Source organism: Mus caroli, chromosome 5, assembly GCF_900094665.2.
Source record: "Mus caroli chromosome 5, CAROLI_EIJ_v1.1, whole genome shotgun sequence".
NCBI classification, from domain to species: Eukaryota; Metazoa; Chordata; class Mammalia; order Rodentia; family Muridae; genus Mus; species Mus caroli.
Window position 1 is genome coordinate 110,849,431 of NC_034574.1, and position 23,517 is coordinate 110,872,947.

Here is a 23,517-nt window from a genome sequence, read left to right on the forward strand (position 1 = left end):
CACACACACACACACACACACACACACACACACACACCCTCAGAGAAGTCTAGGCTCCTCTATTACTTCTTCCGGCAGCCCACTCACTCAAGCCAAGTCGCTTTATGGTTCTCTGCCCTGGCTAAATCAGGATCTGAGCAGAGCCCTTGGCTATACATTTAGGTTACTCCATAGGTCATTCCACACTTCCAAGGATGTGTAGACTTTATGTGAGTCTGCTCGAGCTGAGCCCACATGTGCCACACATGTGACAGCTTAAATGTTAGAAATTCACTGTCAGGGTACTGGAGGCTTGAAGTCGCCATCAGGCTGCTAGGGTGGCTTGGTTCCAGATAAATGCTTCTCAGCCTGTGGTCGCAACCCCTTTGGGAATCAAATAACCTTTTCACGGGGGTCTCCTAAAATCATCTGCATATCAGACATTTATATTACGATTCATAACAAGGGCAAAATTACTTTTGTAAAGTAACAACAAAATAATGTTATGGTTGGTGGTCACCACGACATGGAGAACTGTATTAAAGGGTCGCAGCATTAGGAAGCGTGAGAACCACTGGGTGAGGGGTCTTATTCTGGCTTGTAGAAAGGTCTTTCCTACTGTGTCTCTAATATGTGAAAGGCACCTAAGCCGGGAAGAAAGTGAGAGAGAGGGACAGAGAAACTAATTTCAGAAGGTTGCTAACTGTAGCAGGTGAAGGCCCCACCCTGATGACCTCATTTAGCCTCTGCGATCTCCAAAATCTCCTGTCTCCAAAGATCAGGGTTCTGGCATGTAGACTTGGGGCGTATAACTCAGCTTATGATGGGTCTTCAAAGGCTTATTCCACAGAAGCTGGCAAAGAGGCAGCTGAACAAGAGGAAGGCAGATGAGGAAGTCAGTTTCCTGTGTCTCTGAAGGCACAAACACTGATTCACCCAGCTGTGTGTTGAAAATATCCAGGGGGAAAAAAAACTGTAGATGAAGGCTGGGGAGGAGGCTCAGTGGTAAAGGCCTGGCCTAGTGTAGATAAGTCCCTGTCTATTTCCCCGAAACTGGTTGTGTGTGTGTGTGTATGTATGTATGTATGTTTGTGTGTATGTTTATGTGTGTATGCATGTATGTGTGTATATGTATGTATATATATATATGTGTGTATGTGTGTATGTATGTGTATGTGTGTATGTTTATGTGTGTATGTGTATATATGTGTGTATGTGTATTTATGTGTACGTATGTGTGTGTGCTAAGTATGCACAGACTTTCTCTCTTGTCATATTCCCCTAAACTACATGACATTAGAACTATTTACCCAATATTTGTAAGAGGGGGTACATGGGTTGTAGGCCAATAAGATGACTTTTTTTTAATTTGAGGGACTGAAAGACTGTAATTCTGGTGTCCATGGGGGTTCTAGCACCCATCTCTACAGATACAAAGAGACAACTGGATCATCTGAATCTTTATGTAGATGTGTATACAATATGAAGATTAACACAGGAGTGTAGTAGACACCTGTGATCCCTGCACTCTGAAGGCGGAGGCAGGAAGATCAAAAGTTCAGGGTCATCCTTGGCTACATAGTAAGTTCAAATCCCAAAATAAAAGCTATGAGAATGTGCAGTTATAAACAAGGCATGCAGGTGTAGACGACAGGGCATGCACTCATGCTCATGGAATCATTACAGGAGTACTGGCCGTGGTGACTCTTGCCTCTCACCCCAGTGCTTGGGAGGTAGAGGCAGGAGAATTAAATCTTCAGACCCACCTAGACTACCAGCTGTCTCTAATGAGCCACCTGCAGCAGCAGGGGAGGCGAGAGAGAGCCTAAGTTCAGTCCCTGAAACCCAAGCTAAAAATAAACAGAAGTCAGATATGGTGCTTGTAACTTGAATTTGCAACTCACACTTGGAGAAATAGAGATGGATGGATCCCTGAGGTTCAAAATAAGGTGCATGGTGCCTGAGATGATGCCCAAGGTTGTCCTCTGACTCTACATACATGTGTGCTCATGCACACATACACACAAACCCACCTGCAGCCTGTGCTGGGTACACACATACCCAGACCCCCGGTCCTTTGACCTTCACAAGCTCATTGTGACCACAGGCCCTTGCACTCATCTGAGTCCTCCACATAGCCTGGATCCCCAGCCCTCCTTCCTAGTCTCATCCTACCTCACCTTAGTATCAATTCTTTCTCTCCTGTTTCAAAAGGCTAAGAACAGTGACTGTGACTGTGTCGCCAATGTCCGTTCATGGAGTGTGTTTGGCTGTGAGTTAGGAACTAAGATGGTGTACCTGTGAGAGCTTGGGAGTTGAAACTCAGATATTGTCATGGTTTGAATATGCTTGGCTCAGGGCGTGGCACTGTTTGGAGGGGTGGCCTCTGTTGAAGTGGGCGTGGCCTTGCTGGAGTGGGTGTGTCACTGTGGGCATGGGCTTTAAGACCTTCATCCTAGCTTCCTGGAAGCCAGTCTTCTGCTAGCAGCCTTCAGATGAAGATGTAGAACTCTCAGACACGTACGAGTCACACAGGTCTGACCCACCTCCTCCCTACATTACCTGCGAACGACTGGGTTTCTACAGCTCTAAGGACCACATTCAAAGTTTGATAGTTTCTACTCCATCGCTGATTCACTCAACAAACATCCACCAGGTCTCTATGTAGTAGAGATATTCTAATATTAAATTCTAATATTCTAAATATTAGAATTTAAGTCTATTCTAGATAGTCTTGACTCTATGACAAACATTAAGGAGGTCACCTTTGATCTCCTGCCTCCTTGCCCCCAGATCTAATCTGTAACATTTTTCCACGCTGTGGTACATCTTTTCCTTATGGTAAAAAGCAAAGCTGTGGGTCTCAGGGAACCTTGCACCTGTCACCCCGGGAAGGTTGGGCCCTTCTCTTTGGGAAGGCAGCAGGTGACCCAGAGAAAACTCTAGAAGAAGCAAAGTCTTCACATCTCACTTAAGACACCATGGCCCTCATCTGACGCCTGCCTTCTCATTCCCAGTCTCCTGCCTCGGGCAAACAGTCTCCTACCAAGAATGGCAGTCCTTCCAGGTGCCCTCGCTTCCTTAAGGTCAAGAACTGGGAGACAGATGTGGTCCTCACCGACACCCTGCACCTGAAGAGCACACTGGTGAGTGTCAGGGCTAACTAACCTCACAGGAGGCAGGGAGGATGGCGGGGGTGGATCCTGTGTATAGCAATGTGATTGTGATAAACACTTCCTATAGCCCACCCCCATGAGAGGCCAGAGTCCCCCACCCACACTGTGACAGCCAGAGGGTCACAGCTGGCGTTGCCCCACTCCTCCCTGGATGCTCTACCAATGAGTTACGCAATCAGCTAAAGCCTCTCTCGGTGAGCACCTTGCACACAGCAGCATTTAAGGGTCCTTGAGCATTCTTTGCCTCTTCCAGTGATCACGGACGGGGTACTGAGCCAGCCCCTCCTACATTTCACACTGTGGACTCTGTTCCATGCCGGATTCTTAGTACTCAACACTCCAACCCTTCACCTTCTGTTTTTGTTAAAATACGAGCCTCTTGAAGGAATGATGTCTCTGTCGGCTAATGCATGTAACAAGCAGACCCCAAGTATGTGGGTCTCATATTCACAAGATGACAAGCTCAGGCCAGGCTGTTCCAGGATGGCCCTGGCAGAGAAGATTCTGTTCTGGGTGGCCTCTCCTCTTCCAGGAAGCAAGCTTAAGTCTGTCCCCAGGGCTGCAGAAGTATGCAAGGTCTCTATTTTCTATTCACGACAAGACTTCTTGAGTCCTAGGCCTGCAGATGGCCCAGGGTCATTCCTACTACATTCTGTCCAGACCAATCTGTATATAAGGGGTGAGGGACAGGATGAGTCTCAGGAGAGGTTCTGTAAAATCACATCACAAAGAAAGAGTGTGTGTGGCAGGGAAGAACTATGGATACCTCGGACATCAGTCAATAGTACTCACCTAGCATATACAAAGCCCTGGGTATGAATAAGTCATACACTAAGTGGAGTAGAGATACGTGGCTGTGATCTCTATATTCAGGAGGTGGAGGCAGCAGGGTCAGAAATTCAAAGGTCATCCTTGGCCTGGGTCATATATAGAGCTTGAGACCAGCCTAGGTTCCTTGAGACCTTGTCTCAGTGATGATGTGATGATGACGACAACGATGCCATTAGCTTCCTTTGATCAATATAGAATGCATTTTTTTTTCTGGAACTGCATGTGATGGTACATATCTGTACTTTGGCAGAAAGCCAAAAACTCAAGGCCAACCTCAGGTATACAGTGAGTTCAAGGCCAGCCTGGGCTACATGTGATGCTGCCTTAAAACAAAAACTAGATGATAGATAGATGATGCGTAATAGAATTAATAGATGATAGATGGAAGATTGGTAGATAAACATATAGATAGATTATTGATAGAATGATAATAGATGATAGATAGGTCATAGGTAGATGAAAGATGAGTGACGTGATAAATGATAGATATATAGATACATAAATGCATAGATACATAGATGATAAATAGATACATAGATATATAGATACATAGATGTTAGATATGTAGATAGATGATACATAGATACATACATAGACACATAGATGATGGATATATACATAGATTGATGATATATAGATACAGAGCTAGATATATACATAGATGATAGATAGATGATATACAGATGATAAATGAACGATAGGCACATAGGTGATAAATGGAGAGATGATTGATAATAGAGGTTATAGGTAGAGATGGCTGAAACAGGCACTAGGTTGTTGCATCATGGCTGTGTGTCCCAATGAAAAGCCCCTTCCCTAACTGACAAGCACAAACAACTTGGGCACCATGGTTCTCAGTCATGATACCTGCCAATCCTGGTGGGGAGAAGGCAGACTCTCACCCACATCCCTCTTGGCCTTCAGGAAACGGGGTGCACAGAGCACATCTGCATGGGCTCCATCATGCTGCCATCCCATCACATACGGAAGTCAGAAGATGTCCGCACCAAGGACCAGCTCTTCCCTCTAGCCAAAGAATTTCTCGACCAATACTACTCCTCCATTAAGAGGCAAGTGGAGGGGGCTAAGCAGCTGCACCAATGGGGGAAATGGCTCCCCATGCATGTGTGATGACCTGAGGTCAGATTCCCAGCACCCTTGTGAAAGCAGAGCATGTTGGGACGTGTCTGCAACTCCAGCGGTGGGGAGTAGAGACAAGTGGATCCCTGGGGCTCACTGACAACTCCTGCTTCAAAAAGTAACATGGGGAGAATTAGAAGAAGACACTCACTGTTCCCCATGTATACAAGCACACACACAAGTGCATAAACACATACACATGTGCATACACACATATGCATTCATACTTACACACAAACTCACACACACACGTATACATACATGCACATGTGTGCACACATGCACACACATATGCACATATGCATACACACGTGCTCATACCCACACACACACCCATATGTGCACATATATACACACATATGCACACATGCATACAAAATGCACATACAACCCCATGCATACACACATGCACACATATATGCACACGCATGCATACACACGTACATACACACATGCAAATATACCCACACACGGGTGTGCACACACATATACACACTTGCATGTACATACATACACGTACACACACATGCACCCACACACATGCATGCACACTTGTACATACACCCCCACTGGCACACACATGTACATACATGCATACATATACACGTGCTCATACACACATGTACACATACTCACTTGTGCACCTGCATACACACAGAACACTTCCAGGCCGTCACATGGCACCCCTCCCCCTTTCCTCCTTCCTTAGGTTTGGCTCCAAGGCCCACATGGACAGGCTGGAGGAGGTGAACAAGGAGATCGAGAGCACCAGCACCTACCAGCTCAAGGACACAGAGCTCATCTATGGCGCCAAGCACGCCTGGCGGAATGCCTCTCGCTGTGTGGGCAGGATCCAGTGGTCCAAGCTGCAGGTAGGAGGTGACACTCAGCCATCAGGGAGACCCTCTGGGAGGGAACAAGCCAAGGGGGCAGATGGAGCTTTGAACACTGCTCTTTATTGAATAAAACTGCCACGCCTCTTAGTAGAATTCAGGCTGTCCTCTTTGTTGCAGACCCCACCGCTCCCTTTTACTTGCGCCTAACTGAAGGAGTTCACTTCTGTGTCCCTGGTCTGAGTCTGTGCTAGGGAGTAGCTTAATGTTACAAGTCGATTGAGTTGTAAGATCAGGCTTTCTGTTCCATGCACTGTGTTAGCATACGTTATGCGTACTCATGGGCTTTATTTTGATCATGTTCAGTCCCCTTCCCAACTGACCCTTTCTCCTTCAGCGTCCTATGTTTTATTTTTTATGTTCTATGAGCCGCTGGCTTTGATTAATGCTACTGGCATAAGAGGGGTGGGGTAGGGGGTAGGTTTAGTCATTGGAGCATGGTCACCTTTCCAGCGCTATGCCATCAAAGAGAGTGAGGAGCCAGTAGCTCCTCAGGACAGAGCAGAGTCTCATGAGCCCCACCTCCACCCTCTGTTCTAGATTATTCGATGATTGCTTGTTTTTAAATGCCTGGTGGCCCCACAGAAAACATAACCAGTCGGGCTCACTCCTTCCGTTACATTTGCCCTCTATACATATCCATTGTGACCATTTCCTCCGTTACTAGCATAAAAAATAAAAGGCAATACAAAATGCAGCCTAGACTTCAAGAATAGGGGGGCTGGCTGACCAAGACAGCAGTGGGCTCAGGGACCCCTGGGAAGGCACTCTGCCTTGGGGCTACCAGGGAGAAAGGAGGCAGCCGGCAATCCCATCATGCACTTTCCATAGGTGTTCGATGCCCGAGACTGCACCACAGCCCACGGCATGTTCAACTACATCTGTAACCACGTCAAGTACGCCACCAACAAAGGGAACCTCAGGTGAGTTGTCCTGCTGGGTGGGACGAAGTGGGGTGATATCCCTGCAGCATGAAATCCTGGTCCTGGAGGTGCCTCAGCTGCCAGGGGGAAAGGCTGTCCCCTTCTGGGGAGGTGGCCCAGCTGGCTGAAACAGCCTGGCATTCTTTTCCCCTGCCCTTCCTCTGCTGGAACAGAAAAGAACAACAAACACTGAAAGTCTGCCTGGACTCTAGTTCCCTGTCACCCGCAGAGAGTTCTGGAAACTAGTTAGGATTCCTGGAAAGAAGAAACTCCCATTTCTGAGTAGAGCCAGCACTCACAGCATTCCACCCTGCTGTGGCTGCCTCCCATTCTGCCCCCCAGCACTGTGTCTTCCGGTTCTGCCCCCCACCCAGTCCCACCTTGGACTCTTGTACCCACACAAAGAACGTAGCCTGCAGGGAAGCTAAGGCAGGGGGTAACTTGGTCTGTGACTTCCACACTGGCCTCAGCTGCTCCCTCACAGCTGAGGCCCCGGCCACAGCTGGTTGCACTTGTCAATCCCGCTGGTGACATCTGTTTCCCACCGCTGAGAATTGGTCCCAACTCAGAAACACCCAAGGCTATTTCCGGGATATTCCCATAGACCCCCCCCCTCCCCCCCACCCCCACCCTGTGCTTCCCCCCCCCCTCCCCCCCGAGCTTACTCAGAGGGAATTTGCCTGCCTCGGGCATGGATTTTCTTTCTGCCTAAGCCAGCAGTAGGAACAGAAATCATTTGTGTGTGAGGAATTTATTTTAGGACTCTCTCCTAAGAAACCTCACCCTGATAGAGTATCAGAGAACTTTCCAGCAAGTGGCCACACAGGAAGCTAGCTCACTTGATAAGGTGTGTGCTGCGCCAGCATCCAGCATCGGGGTCTGAGCTGGAATCCAGACCCCATGGGTTTAAAGAGTGCTTGCCTTCTCCAGGGCTGGGGAAGGGGAGGTGGGGCTTCCTGAGGCTTGCTGTCCCTCCAGGATGGGTGAGAGACCTTGTCTCAAAGAGCGGGTGGGCCTCTGGCTTCCATGTATGAGCACAGAGAGACAGAGAGACAGAAAGACAGAAACAGAGACAGGCAGAGACAGAGAGACAGAGAGGCAGAGACAGAGAGACAGAGGCAGAGACAGAGAGACAGACAGAAACAGAGACAGGCAGAGACAGAGAGACAGACAGAAACAGAGACAGGCAGAGACAGAGAGACAGAGGCAGTCAGAGAGGCAGAGACAGAGAGACAGAAACAGAAACAGAGAGACTGGCAGAGACAGAGAGACAGACAGACAGAGACAGAGACAAAAACAGAGAGACAGGCAGAGACAAAGAGACAGAGTCAGAGACAGACAGACAGGCAGAGAGAGGCAGAGAGACAGAAACAGACAGGCAGGCAGACAGGCAAGCAGACAGACAGGCAAGCAGGCAGACAGAGTCTTCGAACATATTCTAAGTCATGAATGTCAGGCCTTGCCAAGGCTAGACCCTCAGGTTGCTTAGGGGCTGTTCTGACAGGGTCCAAAGGACACTATGATCCAGCAAGCGGAGGGGTTATCCTGAATCCTGCAGCTGTGGAATGGGGATCCTCACAAGAGCTAATTGAAACACTAACCACTTAGGATTCTCTCTTAAGTTTTAAACCTGGGGTCTAAAAGCCATTCAGAAGACACAGGCCTTCAAACTGCCCACAGGTAACTGAGCCCCAGGGAAACAGGCGAGGGAGGTGTGGTCATGCTTCCCACACCCCTCTGTCACAGTTCCCACATGAAAAGTGAGTATCACACCCGACTCACGATGTGTGGCTCTGCTGTTTACAAACAGGTTTCTTAAATGTATGTGCACACCAACAGGCTCTGGCTGGTGGCCACCTATAGACATAGCTGAGTGTCTTGAAGCCAGAGGGAAGGCAGCTGGCTTTGGGCTTTGTTGTCTCCCACGTGCTACAGAGATTTTCTCTAAGAGATGTAGAATATTCACCGGGGATGGCTCCATGAATTACTTCCAGCCCAGGGTCTAGCCTCATCCTCTGGGACCAGTAACATCCTGCCATGCAGTAGCAAATGCTTAGAGAGAAAGACCTACAGAACGTGCTCAGAAGCAGGGTCGGGTGAGCCCCAACTAGGAAGCTGTTTGTGGGAATAGTGTGTGACAGCAGAGAGGAATTCCAGGTGAGGGATGCAAGATAATATTCATGTAGGGTGGGTGCGTGTGTGTGTGTGTGTGTGTGTGTGTGTGTGTGTGTGTGACACACCTCTCATTCCAGCCTCAGGAGGCTGAGGCAGGAGGATCATAACTTCCAAACCAGGCTGTGTGTTTCCTACCTTGCGCAGCCCAAGAGTTCTGTTGGCAGAGCTGCTAACTTGGCTCCGTCCTCCAGCTGGAGACCTGGACATCTGATCTCCAGCTTTGTCACTGTGTCCTTCCTCCAAGGGACAAGTCCCGCCCTGGTGACTTCTTCCCGTCCTCTCTCCTCTCCCAAGGTCGGCCATCACTATATTCCCTCAGAGGACTGATGGCAAGCATGACTTCCGAGTGTGGAACTCGCAGCTCATCCGCTATGCTGGCTACAAGCAGCCAGATGGCTCTACCTTGGGAGATCCAGCTAATGTGGAGTTCACAGAGGTGAGTCTAGATGCCCCAAGCCTATCCCCGCTGGACTCTCCGTAAACCCCTTCCCCCTCCCCCACCCCTTCCCTCGTCCCCGACCCCCACCCGTACCTCTGTGCTTTTCCAGTTTAATCTGTCTACCCTGAAGGGTCCTGCCAGCAAGGGGCACAGGAGACACTCCTCAGACCTTGCTCTTGCCTGTGACCACCCACAAATCCACCACATGCACCCCTTTGGCTGCCCCAACCCCTTCCTGGGGAAGCTTCTGTCCCCTTTCAGAATTGAAATCCACTTGTCAATGCCAAGCACAGATCCTAAAATATTAAGTGAATGAAGGAATGTCTAGGACCCCAGGGAAGTTCCCCCAGACTCCCACCAATACCAACGTGGTTCAGAGAAGTCATATCCCCGGGACCACCTTTCCTGAGCTGACCTACATGGCTCCTTTGTGTCCTGATCAATAGTTTGAGCTGGAGCCGGTTCAGTGACACATGCCTTTAATCCCAGCACCTAGGAAGCACCAGCAGGGGCAGTGTGTTGAGCTAGCCCGACTTGACTGTCAGGCTCAACTGGCCCAGACATCACTATACCTAAATCCTGGGGACCAAAAGTTGACAAAGGCCACCAAGAGAACTAAGACTGCCCATCCCCCCCTCCCGGGGTCCCTTCCAAGTGGACATGATGCTGCACAGTTCTGGGAAGAGACACTTTCAAATGTACTCTGCCCCACTGGTACACCACAGCAGACAGATGCTAACACCCCGTCCCGATTTACTCATCCCACACACACCCTGCTTTTCCCCTCTCCCAGGCATGCCAACTTCATATGCATAAGGCTTTTCTCATTGAAATGTGATAATCCTGAGAACCGGCTGTAACCAGGGCAACCAGGAGGCGCACCTGTGCACTCCGAGTCTGGGCCAGGCTCCCCAGACTCCGTTCCACTTGGCTGAGCACTAACTGCTAAGCGTGTAGTTGGCTGACCTTGCCTCCTGCTTAGCTGAACATGACTGTGAACCGCAACTCTTTCTCCCCTATCTGTGTCCAGAACCTTCTATAGCCAGCATCAGTTCTCCTGGCTTCTGCTCACGCAGCACAAAGAAGCACCCCAAAACCTGGCTACATGGAGCCCTGATACCATTGCCCTGATCGTGCCCATGCAAGCAAAGGGTTGTAAGCATGCTTCCCAGCTGACCCCAACCAAGAGATCTCCTAGGTGACCACAAAATACAAACAAACAAACAAACAAAAAAATCCATACAGCAGATTACTCTTTAAAAATAATTTATTTAATTTTATTTTATAAACATTAGTGTGAGGATGCCATATCCCCTGAAGCTGGAATTACAGTTGTGAGTTCCCACATGGGTGCTGAGAATTGAACCAGACTCTCTAGAAGAGTAGGTAATTCTACTAACTTTTGTGATGCCTCTCCAACCATCCACCCCCATTATAATCTTATGTTGAGTATATTTTGAAATTAGAATAGTAGAGTATATATAATGGGGTGGAGCAGTTTAGCACATTGATAAATTTGGAAACTCAATGGGTTAAATAGGTTCAATTTTACTATAAAATATCATATTTGAATGTGTTCAATAATTTTGTCCTTCCTCATGCGGCATGGTGGTGGTAGTGCCTGTATTCCCGACACTCGGGAGACTGAGGTGGAGGAGGGCCTGTGAGTGTGAAGCCAGCCTGAGCTTAGTGAGACTCTGTCTCAAAGCAAAACTGAGGCTGAAGAGGTGGCTCAGTGGGTAAAGGGCTGGCTGCACAGAGATCCCAGCACCCGGGTAAAGAGCGGAACGTAGTGACACATACCTGTCATGTTAGCACAGAGGAGTCAGAGATAGGAGGATCGATTGTATTCTATCCAAGTCACTGAGCTCTGGGTATAGTCAGAGGGCATGTCTCAGAAAATATGTCTCGGAGGAGCCAAGCATGGTAGCACATACCTTCAGGCCTAGCACCATGGAGTCCGAGGCAGATGAACCTCTGGGGTTCTGAGGTCAGCCTGGTCTACATAGTGCCAGGGTAGCCTGGTCCACATACTGAGGCCCTCTGGGCTGGAGAGATGGTTCTGTGGTTAGGAACACTGCTGGCTCTTCTATAGGACCTTGGTTCAATTCCCATGGCCCACATCACAACTGTCTATAACTCCAAGGAAATCTAACGCCCTCTTCTAGGCACTGCAGTCTCCAGTGATGAACCTGGTGTGTAGACATATACCCAAGCAAAACATCCTTATACATCATCTAAAATAATAATAATAAAATAATAATAATAAATAAAATAATAGTGCAGGTATTAAAAGAGCCTGTCTCAAATAAAATAAGATAGAAAGCCTACACGCATAAACACATACACAATACACAATATATGTACACCACAGAAAGAAATTATATAATGTATATAATTAATAAACTATTATTGATATTTAATATACTTTATTGTGTTCCTTAAACATAAGTTTAATATACTTAGTAAATGAACAAGTGTCATCTTATTTAACGTTAGTATCAAACGCTTGATTAAAAGTCTCAGTCCATTATTAATGACTTACTATTCATATGAGGTACATTGTTGGATTTAAAATTCACAGTTTAAAATGTGAGTGTTAGCCGGCCAGTGGTGGCACATGCCTTTTATCCCAGTACTTGGGAGGCAGAGACAGGCAGGTTTCTGAGTTTGAGGCCAGCCTGGTCTACAGAGTGAGTTCCAGGACAGTCAGGGCTACACAGAGAAACCCTGCCTCAAAAAACAAAACAAACAAAAATTAAAAACAAAACAAAGTGAGTGCTAATGAAATGAGCCACACTTCCAAGTTCTTCTTTCTTAATGAAGCTTCGGAAACATTTCATCTCCTGCGTCTCGCTGTGCCTGCGGACAGCTGTGCGTGTGTTTTCTGCAGAGAGCCATGGCACTGGAGATTTCCTTTGTCTCTTGTGACACTTAACACCACACATTAAAAGCTAGCCCGTGGAGGATGCCACAGTCAGTGAGACTCAGCCCTCAACCACTCCGTGTGCACAGCCAGCACAGCACCGGAGACACTTTCTGGATCAGGCTGACGTGTGTTCCCTGGGGAAGCTGCCCTGGTTCTATGGTGAGGTCAGACAGAGCTTCTAATGGTGGCTCTTATTTTTTGAAGCAGCACTCATAACTGAGAGGCCTCAGAGGGCTTGCATGAAGACCTCCGTTTGCCCCCCCTTTCCTCCCCCTCCCCAATGCCCGTTGTGTGCTGTGTTTGGGGGGGCAGGGGTAGAGCTGTGACTGAGTTTTCTGTTTGTAGATCTGTATACAGCAGGGCTGGAAACCCCCAAGAGGCCGGTTTGATGTGCTGCCTCTCCTGCTCCAGGCCAATGGCAACGACCCTGAACTCTTTCAGATCCCCCCAGAGCTGGTGCTGGAAGTTCCCATCAGGCACCCCAAGTAAGAGGGAGTGCTCTCGGGGGAGGGGGGGTTCCCCCTCCCATTACCTCCTCTGCCCATCTTATGTCCTTCTGAACTAGCCTGGACCACCAGATGCAACTCCATGACCTGCCCTCTGCCCAGCTCTTAGGGAGGTCACAAGATTAGACATACCTACTGTCTCCCTATAGACACAGACATCTAATAGAGGAAGCTGCTGCATACAATGACTGACCCTGGGTGAACCAAGTTCAGAGAGAATCTGGAGCCCAGAAGTAGCTAGGAGGCCAAGGTCAGAGAAACATGTGCACTCTCAGAGTGAAAGACACGCTAGGCTAGTGAGGTGGCTCAGCTGGGAAAGAAGCTCGCTACCAAGCCTGACTTCACAAGTTCGATCCCAGGGCCCACACAGTGGAAGGCCAGAGCTGACTCCTATAAACTGTCCTCTGGCACACACATACACGAACACACACACACACACACACACACACACACACACACAAATAAATGTAATTATAAAATGAATGAAGGAACACCACCCTGAGGTGCTAGACCAGAGCCAAACCCGAGGGAGGTTACTAAGAAACTTAAGTCATACGCAAAATAGATCTTAAAAATCCAGTTAATTATTTTTAATCTGTGATGAGCTACATCTCAACTTCTTAAATAAACACAGGATCAGCTCAGACCTGACATGAGGGTCTGGCGAGTTAGGAAAGTCACACAAGAGGGACTATTTAAAGAGGGTTGTTTTTTTTTTTTTTTTTTTTTTTTTTTTTTTTTTTTTTTTTAAGTGCAGATTCTTTTCAAATACCTCATACACAAATAACAGTGCTGATCTTGTTAGCTCCATCCAGGGGGGGGGGGGACAGAAGGTTGCCCCTGGGACTGGTACCCCACCTGCCTTACCTCTGTCTTCCCTGGACTGAGAACCCCTGTCTGAGGCACCTGATCCATTGCAATACAAGCAGATTCCTGGGTGCACTTACCTTACGTGGGTCCACCTCTAGGCCTGTTCAGACGGCTTTGTGGTCTTCACTCTATCCCTGCCTCTGTGGTTGGTGTCAAAGAGGAGAAGATCATAGACCAATAACTCCTAAAATAGTTCCAAGAAAGCACAGCAAAGGGGAAATATGAGGTCACCTGGACCCAACAGGACACTGGGAAGGTTTCCCAGAGGGAGGAACATCTAGCTGGGAAGTGAGCATAGATTAAAAAATGAAGGCACGGTAAAGAGGAGATAATAGGGAGAAGGAACTATCAATAATCGGGATTTGTACGTGGTCCCAGTTGGTGTTGGGCCTGAAGCATCTCCATCCTGAAGATGCTGCTCAGGAGATGCTGGCCACATGCTGAGCAGGGCCATGTTGCTCTCTGCAGGTTCGACTGGTTTAAGGACCTGGGGCTCAAATGGTATGGCCTCCCTGCTGTGTCCAACATGCTGCTGGAGATTGGGGGCCTGGAGTTCAGCGCCTGTCCCTTTAGTGGCTGGTACATGGGCACGGAAATTGGCGTCCGTGATTACTGTGACAACTCGCGATACAACATCCTGGAGGTGAGGTCCCTCAATGGTCCCCAAATGCAGGAACAGAGGACACCGCTCTGCAGCTTTGAGGAGTTGGGAGGTTGGGTGTATTGGGACAGAGCTGCAGTCCTGGTAAATCTAGACATGCCAGAAGCAGTTGTCTTTTTCCTAGCGAGGCCTGAAGAAGTAAATAGCGCAACCACCACCACAGAGAACACTGTGTGAGCACCTTGCACACTAGCCTTCCCTTGACATCCACAGAACATTCTCGAGGCCCCTTCCGATGTGAGAATCTACAGGTGGACAGAGAGATGACTCTGTAGGTCAAGTGCCTCCCACCCGAAGCTTGAAGACCTGAGTTTAATCACCAGAGCTCACATTTTTACACACCAGGCATGGTAGTGGTTGCACATAATCTTAGGACAAGGGGAGTAGAGACAGGTGGATCTCTGGGGCTCGCTGGCAGGAAGCCTATCCTACTTGGAAAGTTCCAGGCTAGTATGAGAGCCTGCCTCAGTAAACAAGATGTACAGCCCCTGAAGAACAACAGACACCAGAGGCTACTCTCTGGTCTCTGCATGAACATGCATGCATGTGTATTCATACACACACGCATATATTTGTGCATGGATACACCCATACATATGCAGAAACATACACCCCTCAGATACCCAAGTCCCATACATAAAACTCTATGGTGTTTATACTGAGCCTCCTGTATATCAGGACCCTTTGCAGTTGACATATGATTCGAGACACTGTATAGGTGCTGTTCAAATGGCTGTCAGTCCACAGTTTAAGCAACAGTGGCTGGAGAAATGGCTTTGCATGCTGTGTACAGATGTGTTTCTTTTGACTATCTTGGACCAGGGTGGTCCGATCAGGCCATTGAGGAGTGCTGGGAGTGGATAGCTGGCTGGAGAAGCCAGGCAGGGTGTGTGTGCTTGGGAGGATTGGGGTTCTTGGTGTATTGCGTTTGCTTGGTTTTGTTTTCCTGTTTGTTTCTAAGATACTGGGGTTGAACCCCAGTCCCTGAGCCCCCACTAGCCAGGCTCTCTGCCACTGAGCTGTCTCCACAGCCCTACTTTATTTGGGGGAGTATTTTGTTGTTGTTGTTGTTATATTGTATTTGTTAGCAAATGTCCTAACGGCAATTTGCAACTGTCAGTCTTGTTTCTAAGGAAGTTACAGAGAAACTGAGGAGTCAGGGGTGAGTCTGGATCACACAGTCTTTCAGTGAAGAATGGAGATTAGAACTCAGAGACCAGCACTACCTTTAGGCTATTAAACCTAAAGGGTAACCCGTGCTTGTAATCCTGTACTTGGAAGGTAGAATTAAGAGGATCAGGAAGTCAAGGCTACATGGCCAGTTCCCAGGCCAGCCTGGGCTACCTGAGATCCTGTTTCAAAAGCATGAAAAATAAAACAAATATTTACTGGTGTCCGGGGTCATCAGCCTTGCAGGGGTGACCTGGAGAGTTTCATGGTGGCAGGACTCCAGTCCATAGGATTCTTACACTGTCACTCTGGGGTGTGGTCTGAGTATCAGAATTCCCAGGCTCCCTAGCAGGTGGACACCAGTATATGCAAGCCTCCTGCAAGAGAGAAAAACCACAGGAGGCTGTTTTCCAGTTCAAGCAGTATCCTAATTCAACTGTCATCTGGAAGTTTTGCTTTGGGTTTTGTTTGTTTCAGGGGTTTTTTCTTCAAGTCAAAAGGAGCATTTTGTTTTCAACATTTTTTTTATTCTTTTAATCAAAGTAACACTGCACCATGCCCAGCTCTATGAACCTTCCCCATTTCCGAAATTCACCAGGGGCATGAGACAGATTTACATAAAGCAGGATGCATTCACTTCCTGTGGAGGTGTCCCTGAGTCCAATCCAAGCTAAACTGAAAGCCTTCGCCTTGGACAGTGAATTAATAAGTCTTAGCTCTCCGCTCTCCGGGTCGCCTCATGACTTAAATGAGAGACTCTGTCACCCTGGCCCTTCAATTCCAGAGGCTGGACATGATATCAGCCGGGCTGAGGAGCAATTTAGCCAAATTGAGCGATGGTAGCATCGGAGCGTTGTAATGAGACCTGGGCTCTCACCAGTGACTAGCCTTGACAAAGGGAGGGAAAAGCACAACTTTAATTAAGGAATTTGCCTCCGGGCCTCTGCCACTGTGACCTGCTACTCATTTCTATTATGTCAAGTATTAATGCCAGGACATATTTCTCTCCAGTTATTTTGCTAGAGTGTCATTGGCTTAGAAAGCAGCTAGTGCCGGAGTCTCCAGGTCTCAAGTATTAGGCATTGGCACATACATTCTCCTGCGCTGATTGGCACATGAGTTTAGTGCCTTACAGGCCAGCCATGTCTCTTTAGTTACCAACTGGGTTGCCAATAGCAAATCTTCAGAGCCTATAAAGCGAGTCAGTCAGCCCGTGAGTGGTTAACTTGATAATTAAGATTGCAAAAACTGTGCTCGCTGTCTCTGGTCTGAAATCCAGACTTAGCCAGCCTGTGATTTGATGCTTTCTTTGCCCTCCCAGGAAGTAGCCAAGAAGATGGATTTGGACATGAGGAAGACATCCTCCCTCTGGAAGGACCAAGCCCTGGTGGAGATTAACATTGCTGTCCTATACAGCTTCCAGGTACCCTAGGGCTCAGCACCAAACTCAAGCCTCAAAGGAGAGAGGAGAGAAAGAACCTTCCAGAGCAGTGGTTCTCAACCTGTGGGTCAAACGACCCTTTCACAGGGGTGGCCTGAGACCATCGGAAAGCACAGATATTTACACTATGATATATAACAGTAGCAAATTTACAGTTATGAAGGAGCAATGAAAATAATTTTACAGGTGGTGGGGGTCATACAATCAGGAACTGTATCAAAGGGTCATAGTGTCAGGAAGGTTAAGAACCACTGCTCTAGAGACAAACAGAGGGCCTAGCAAAGTCCACCTTTGGGGGCTGGAGAGCTGGCTCAGTCCGTGAAGGGCTGGCTTCACAAGCAAGTGATCCTACATTCAATCCCCAGAGTCCACACAGAGAGCCAGGTAGAGAGGGGATGAACGCTTGTGACCCCAGTGAGACAGGAGGCAGATTCCTGGATCCTCTCTGGTTATCTAGCCTAGCCCACCTTGGTGAGGTTCCAGGCTAATGAGAGAGGCTCTCTCAAACGGGCGTCTGAGAAATGACACCCAAAGTTCATCTCAGACCTCCACATGCACATATATGCGCATGCACCTTCATACAAATACACACTTGAATACATAGACACCAAAAATAATCACCTTCGGGGACTCCCATATGTCACGTGACCTGCTTCTGGCTCCCTTATGCCTTCCTGTCACGACCTAGGCAGGGTGGACATTTGATGTAGAGAAGTCAGAGGAAGGACTGAATTTGATGACAGGTTCTCCATGCTTTTCCATCTCTTAGAGACTCAGACTTACCCATCTTTACCCTCAGCCATATAGCTCCCTGCCCCTCTGTCAGGAGGTATAGTAAAATGGGTGGGAAATAAACCCAAACCACACTGCTCTTCAGCACAAGGTGGGCACTGTCGTTATGCCAAGTGGACAGACCCTTTGAAGACTTGACATTAACCTTGCCCTGGTAGACAGAAGATAGGCATGTTCATTCAGACCTTGGGTGGACGTGAATAGAGCAGGCACCTCACAGAACAACAGGGTGCAGAGGTCCGTGCAGGAGGCGGGGCAAGAGGCAACCTCCTGTGAAGGGTTAAAGAGCTGTAGAAATGATCGGAACTTGGCCCTTGGTGTAGACACTCAGGACATGAGAGAGGTGAAGGAAAGAAAGGGAAGGCGTGGAGCAGTGTCTCTTAGACAGTCTGTGAATCCATGCCCACCAGCCCCCAGCCTGTGCTAGACTCTGCCCACCTCCATGCAGCCTCTCTTAAGGTTTTACTGCTGTGAACATTTAATTGGGGCTGACTTACAGGTTCAGAGGTTCAGTCCATTATCATCATGGTGCGAAGTGTGGCAGCGTCCAGGCAGGCATGGTGCAGGAGGAGCTGAGAGTTCTACATCTTCATCTGAAGGCTGCTAGCTGAAGACTGGCTTCCAGGCAGCTAGGATGAGGGTCTTAAAGCCTATGCCCACAGTGACACACACACCTACTCCAGTAAGGCCACACCCACTCCAAAAAGGCTACACCCACTCCAACAAGGCTACACCTACTCCAACAAGGCCACTCCCACTCCATCAAGGCCACGCCCACTCCAACAAGGCCACACCTCCCACTAGTGCCACTCCCTGGGCCAAGCATCTTCAAACCTCCACACTGCCCTACTCATTTGATCTCTAATAGGCTCAAACTCCTTAAAACTGTCTACACTGAGAGCGTTTTGTTTCACCACTGTAAATCATTACAGAAGGTAAATAAAGCAGGGGGACAAGTACACAGACAAACAAGAAACTGAAACCCTGAGAGTCGAGCTCCCACCTGAGGCTCTGCCCCCTGACTAAAGAGATGATGAATAAGGGAGTTCTTGGAGATGGACTTGCACCAAGCAGAACCTTCCTCCTGTGCAATTAGACTTAAAGAACAGAGTCATAAAGGGCTGCCCTTTGGCAGACTCTGTAGGGGAGGTACACAAACATCCCACCTTCTCATCCTTCCTGACTTCGTGTCCCCTCTCCTCCTGCAGAGTGACAAGGTGACCATTGTGGACCACCACTCTGCCACGGAGTCCTTCATCAAACACATGGAGAATGAGTACCGCTGCAGAGGGGGCTGTCCCGCCGACTGGGTGTGGATTGTGCCCCCCATGTCGGGCAGCATCACCCCTGTCTTCCACCAGGAGATGCTCAACTACCGGCTCACCCCATCCTTTGAGTACCAGGTCCTGCCCCACCCTGCCCCAGGCTCCCCTCTACCCTGAGACCCACCATGCATGGGCCAAGTTTTCCCAACTCCCAAGGGCCTTCTTCAAACAGATCAGTGCTATAGATGTGGGTGTGCCCAGTAGCCATAGAGACTTAAAGAGACAGGAAGTAGGTATTCAGGAAGAGGAAGTGCAGATCTAGGAAGAGTTTGAGCTGGACATGGTGGCACACACCTACAATCCCAAGACTCAGGAGAGTTGATTAAAAGGATGAGAAATTTGCACCCAGCCTGAGCTGTGTATCCAGACTCTATTTCAAACATGGAGTCTAAAGGAATGGGGCTGAGAGGAAAGGGCTGGTGGGACACTGCAGGGAGATATACCCATCACCTTGTACATGGGACATGTGAACCCATCCTGGGCTCAATCCCTACCTTGTGGGACTGAGGTTGGGCAGCCCCAGCCCCAGGGAACTCTGGGCATCTCTCAGTGGGATTGAATTTCCCCAGGGCTTTGACTGGTATCATCACTTCTCTTCCCAGCCTGATCCATGGAACACCCACGTGTGGAAGGGCACCAACGGGACCCCCACGAAGCGGCGAGCCATTGGCTTCAAGAAATTGGCAGAGTGAGTACCTGCACTGGGGGATGGAGGGATTTATCTGCCCACAAGCTGGGAGTACCTGGAGCTAGGTGGGTGCTGTAACCTCTGCCAACTCGGTGATAGGTGCATCCATCCTGCTCTACAATCACACAAGGCACACACACACAGGCACACACATACACAGGGTATTGAGTTAGGGAAGACCAGGTTGAACTACATAACCCTGTTTTATAATAATAATAATATAATGATGATGATGATGATGTCTTACTGAGCCAAATGGAAGATCAAGAAACTATGGAACAAGACCCCTGAGGAATCACTTTCAATCCAGAGTCAAGCTGACATATATGGTGTCCGCCACAAAGATGACGTAATGGGGTGACCAACCTTCTGTCCCGAGAAACAAAACCCCACCCATCCACTTAGTGGGAACCTTTTTTTGGCAGAAGATGTTGACCCAAACTAAGCTAGTTTGTCTTCTGCCCCCAGATCCTAGAACCCTCATGTGTAGCATCCAAGTGTACAGCAGCTACCAGCTATGTACTAGGGTCCCCAAAGGCAAGACTCCAGTCCACCCTTCAGTACCTGATCTAATGAACTTGGACCTAGTAGATGGTCAGGTTCTCCCTCCCTCCATCCCTTCTTCCCTCCATCCTTCTCTCTTCCCTCCATCTCTGCAACTTCCTAACATTAAGAGCTCACCAGCAGCCTTCTTTCCTTACCAGAGTACCCTAAACAGTCAGATTTGGCTACAGTTTTATCCTGCAGGCTCCAGGAGAGAAAGGCAATTGTGAGAAACACTGTTGCAAAGTTCAGGGTGGAGACCTTGTGAGTTAATTATACCCACTCTCTGGGCTCCCAGCCTTCCAGGAGAGCCTTCTAGGCACCTTTCATTTCTCTCCCTCCCTCTCCCTGAGCTCAAAGCCTCCCTACAGTGTGGGTGGTTTCCCTAATTGCATAAAATGATGAACTTAACTGCCAATAAGCCCCAGGTGGGAGATATCTAGTAATCTGTTTTCTAGGAGATTTCTAGTGAAGGTAGGAATGGAAGTTCAGGTACAGCTAAATCTGTGGTGGGCAGCCACTCCAGCCTCTCCCTCCCCCCACCCCACCCTCCATGCCTCCCTCTCCTTCCCCCACCCCCAGCAGTACAGCCCTAGCTCAAAGTTCTCCAACTTGGTGTAAAGCTCCTTCCAGTTTAGGTGCAGCATCTTTAAAACTTCATGATTTCTTTTGATAGTTATTTGATGTCTATCTAGATGGTGCCCACTGGGTACCAAGCTCCATGCATAACCTTGGCTGAATGTGTATTTGTAAATAAAGCAATCTGGTTCTCCTTTGGCGGGTGTTAGAAACCACTGAAGTTCCCACCAGTAAAATGACTCAGAGGGTAAAGACGTTGCTGCCAAGCCTGAGGACCTGAGTCTAAGTCCCAAGATCCACATGGTAGAAACAGAAGACTGACCTCTGACCTCCATGTCTGGGCTGAGGCAGAAGCACAAGGCTACTCATGCACAGGCAATAAATGAATACATGACATAAATTCTTTTCTCAAAAATCTCTAAAGGCCCTCTAATTCATGGCCTGGGCATTATTGGTGACATTATGAGGCGCTCAGGACTAGATACAACCACCCAACAACATCCACATTGCCAACCTTGGACCTCAGAACTTGTTGCATTGGGGAACTAATGTAGAAGTCAATACAGGTCTCTGAACTCTGGGGTGTGGTGTGTCTCTAAAGGGTCCCTACGTCTCAGCATATCCTGTCCTTTCTCTTTCTCTCATTCTTCTCTCCACCGGCTCCCTTGCAGGGCTGTCAAGTTCTCAGCCAAGCTGATGGGACAGGCCATGGCCAAGAGAGTCAAAGCGACCATTCTCTACGCCACCGAGACAGGCAAATCCCAAGCCTATGCCAAGACCCTGTGCGAGATCTTCAAGCATGCCTTCGATGCCAAGGTGAGCGAGTACTATCAGCTCCCTGGACCCTGGTGGAAAAGAAATAATTCACATACTTGTATATACAAGAGTCCAGACCACGTGAAACCCCTATCTCTAGAGCAAAATGTTAGTAGACAGAAGAGAAGGCATCCCGATGGGATCAGTGTGAAAGACCTAGGTTCATGGGTCATATCAGGCAGGACTTTTCAGAGCTGTTTACAACCTTTATCTATGAACATCATATTTTGGGAAATGACTAGCTATATTTATTTCCCAAACGTATCTGGCCACGAATCTCTTGTTCTCATGGGAGATTGGGGTTCCTTAGAACGTACTTTGAGAAATATGCACGTCACGCTAAGGCACAGCTAACAGTCTCGCCCTACGGTAGGCACCTCAGCCTCGGAGGGCTCAGCTCCTTTGGGGCACTGGAGGCAGGCTTAGAGAAGACTGAGCAAGCCTGATCAGGTACTGCCAGATCAAGTCTAGGCTAACCATGGTCCAGACTCCACTATCAGGAAAAATCCAGTGCCCTAGGATTGGGGGCACATGGCTTGGCCAGTAAAGCACTCACCACCCAAGCACAAGAATTGGAGTTTAGATGGCCTGCTCCCAAATGCAAGTGTGTGGTGGCCTGCCTCTAGTCCTAGCACCTGGGAGGTCAGATCTAGTCTCCTAGCAACCATTTCATTGGACCAGGACCCAGGATTCCCATAATCCTTCAGGACACAATGGTCACAGCAAGATTTCATGCTAGTGAAAGGCGTTAACGTTACCTGTATGAGCCCATGAAATAGAAAACATCTAGAACATTGGGCCCCGTGCAAGGTGGCAACTCGGAACTGCTCCCTTCTTCCTCCCCACACCCTCATCCCCTGTCACTTTATCTCTCCCTGTCACCGCTCACCCCTTTTCCCCTCCCCTGTGTCCCTGCCCACCTAGGCTATGTCCATGGAGGAGTATGACATCGTGCACCTGGAGCACGAAGCCCTGGTCTTGGTGGTCACCAGCACCTTTGGCAATGGAGACCCCCCAGAGAACGGGGAGGTAAGCGGATGCCCCTGTCCTAGCATTGGGGTTCCATCCCCTAGAGAAAATAGCCACAGTTGGACCCCTACCCCACTCAGAAGTAAGCCCTCCCTAATCCCCAAAGCCAAGACTTTCATTTGATCCAACTCGGGCAAGTAGCACAATACCATGGGTTTTTTTTTTTTCTATCAGTGTCCCTTAGATAAATGGTCCCCTCGGTGAGCTGTGTGTTTAAGGCACCCCAATTCTGAGCTCAGAGCAGTACTTTCATACAGTAAAGACCTCAACAGTTAGCTGTATATTGGGGTGGAGAGTTCACACCTGCACTTTAAATAGCCACCCCACCCCCACACTTGGGTTGAACCTGCAGCTGGGGCAGTGCTGCCCACCTCCACCCCTGATATCTATCAGGCATCGGGCTCCTCTTTTACCAGCTATGGCCCCAGACCTCGTGCCTACCCTCTAATGCATTCTTCACATTGTTTTGACTTCTAGAAATTTGGCTGTGCTTTAATGGAGATGAGGCACCCCAACTCTGTGCAAGAGGAGAGGAAGTAAGTGAATGTCCCTTACCACCACCACCCCCCGATGTCACAGGGTGCCCTTGGGAACCCTTGGCCAGTTTTGACA

At 48.6% G+C, this 23,517-nt stretch overlaps 1 protein-coding gene across 4 annotated transcripts in view; it reads left to right on the plus strand.

The window, feature by feature from the left end:
- Positions 1-23,517, plus strand: part of Nos1 (nitric oxide synthase 1) — a 175,253-nt gene that overhangs the window by 109,433 nt on the left and 42,303 nt on the right. For all 4 annotated transcript variants that reach the window (XM_029478000.1, XM_029478001.1, XM_029477999.1 and 1 more), the window contains exons 4-16: positions 2,997-3,125; positions 4,911-5,056; positions 5,836-5,998; positions 6,851-6,942; positions 9,412-9,553; positions 12,831-12,970; positions 14,330-14,504; positions 17,014-17,115; positions 19,134-19,328; positions 19,853-19,938; positions 21,732-21,876; positions 22,801-22,905; positions 23,383-23,441. In XM_029478000.1, coding sequence (XP_029333860.1) covers positions 2,997-3,125; positions 4,911-5,056; positions 5,836-5,998; positions 6,851-6,942; positions 9,412-9,553; positions 12,831-12,970; positions 14,330-14,504; positions 17,014-17,115; positions 19,134-19,328; positions 19,853-19,938; positions 21,732-21,876; positions 22,801-22,905; positions 23,383-23,441 — 1,679 coding nt within the window. The remainder of the gene's footprint in view (positions 1-2,996; positions 3,126-4,910; positions 5,057-5,835; positions 5,999-6,850; positions 6,943-9,411; positions 9,554-12,830; positions 12,971-14,329; positions 14,505-17,013; positions 17,116-19,133; positions 19,329-19,852; positions 19,939-21,731; positions 21,877-22,800; positions 22,906-23,382; positions 23,442-23,517) is intronic.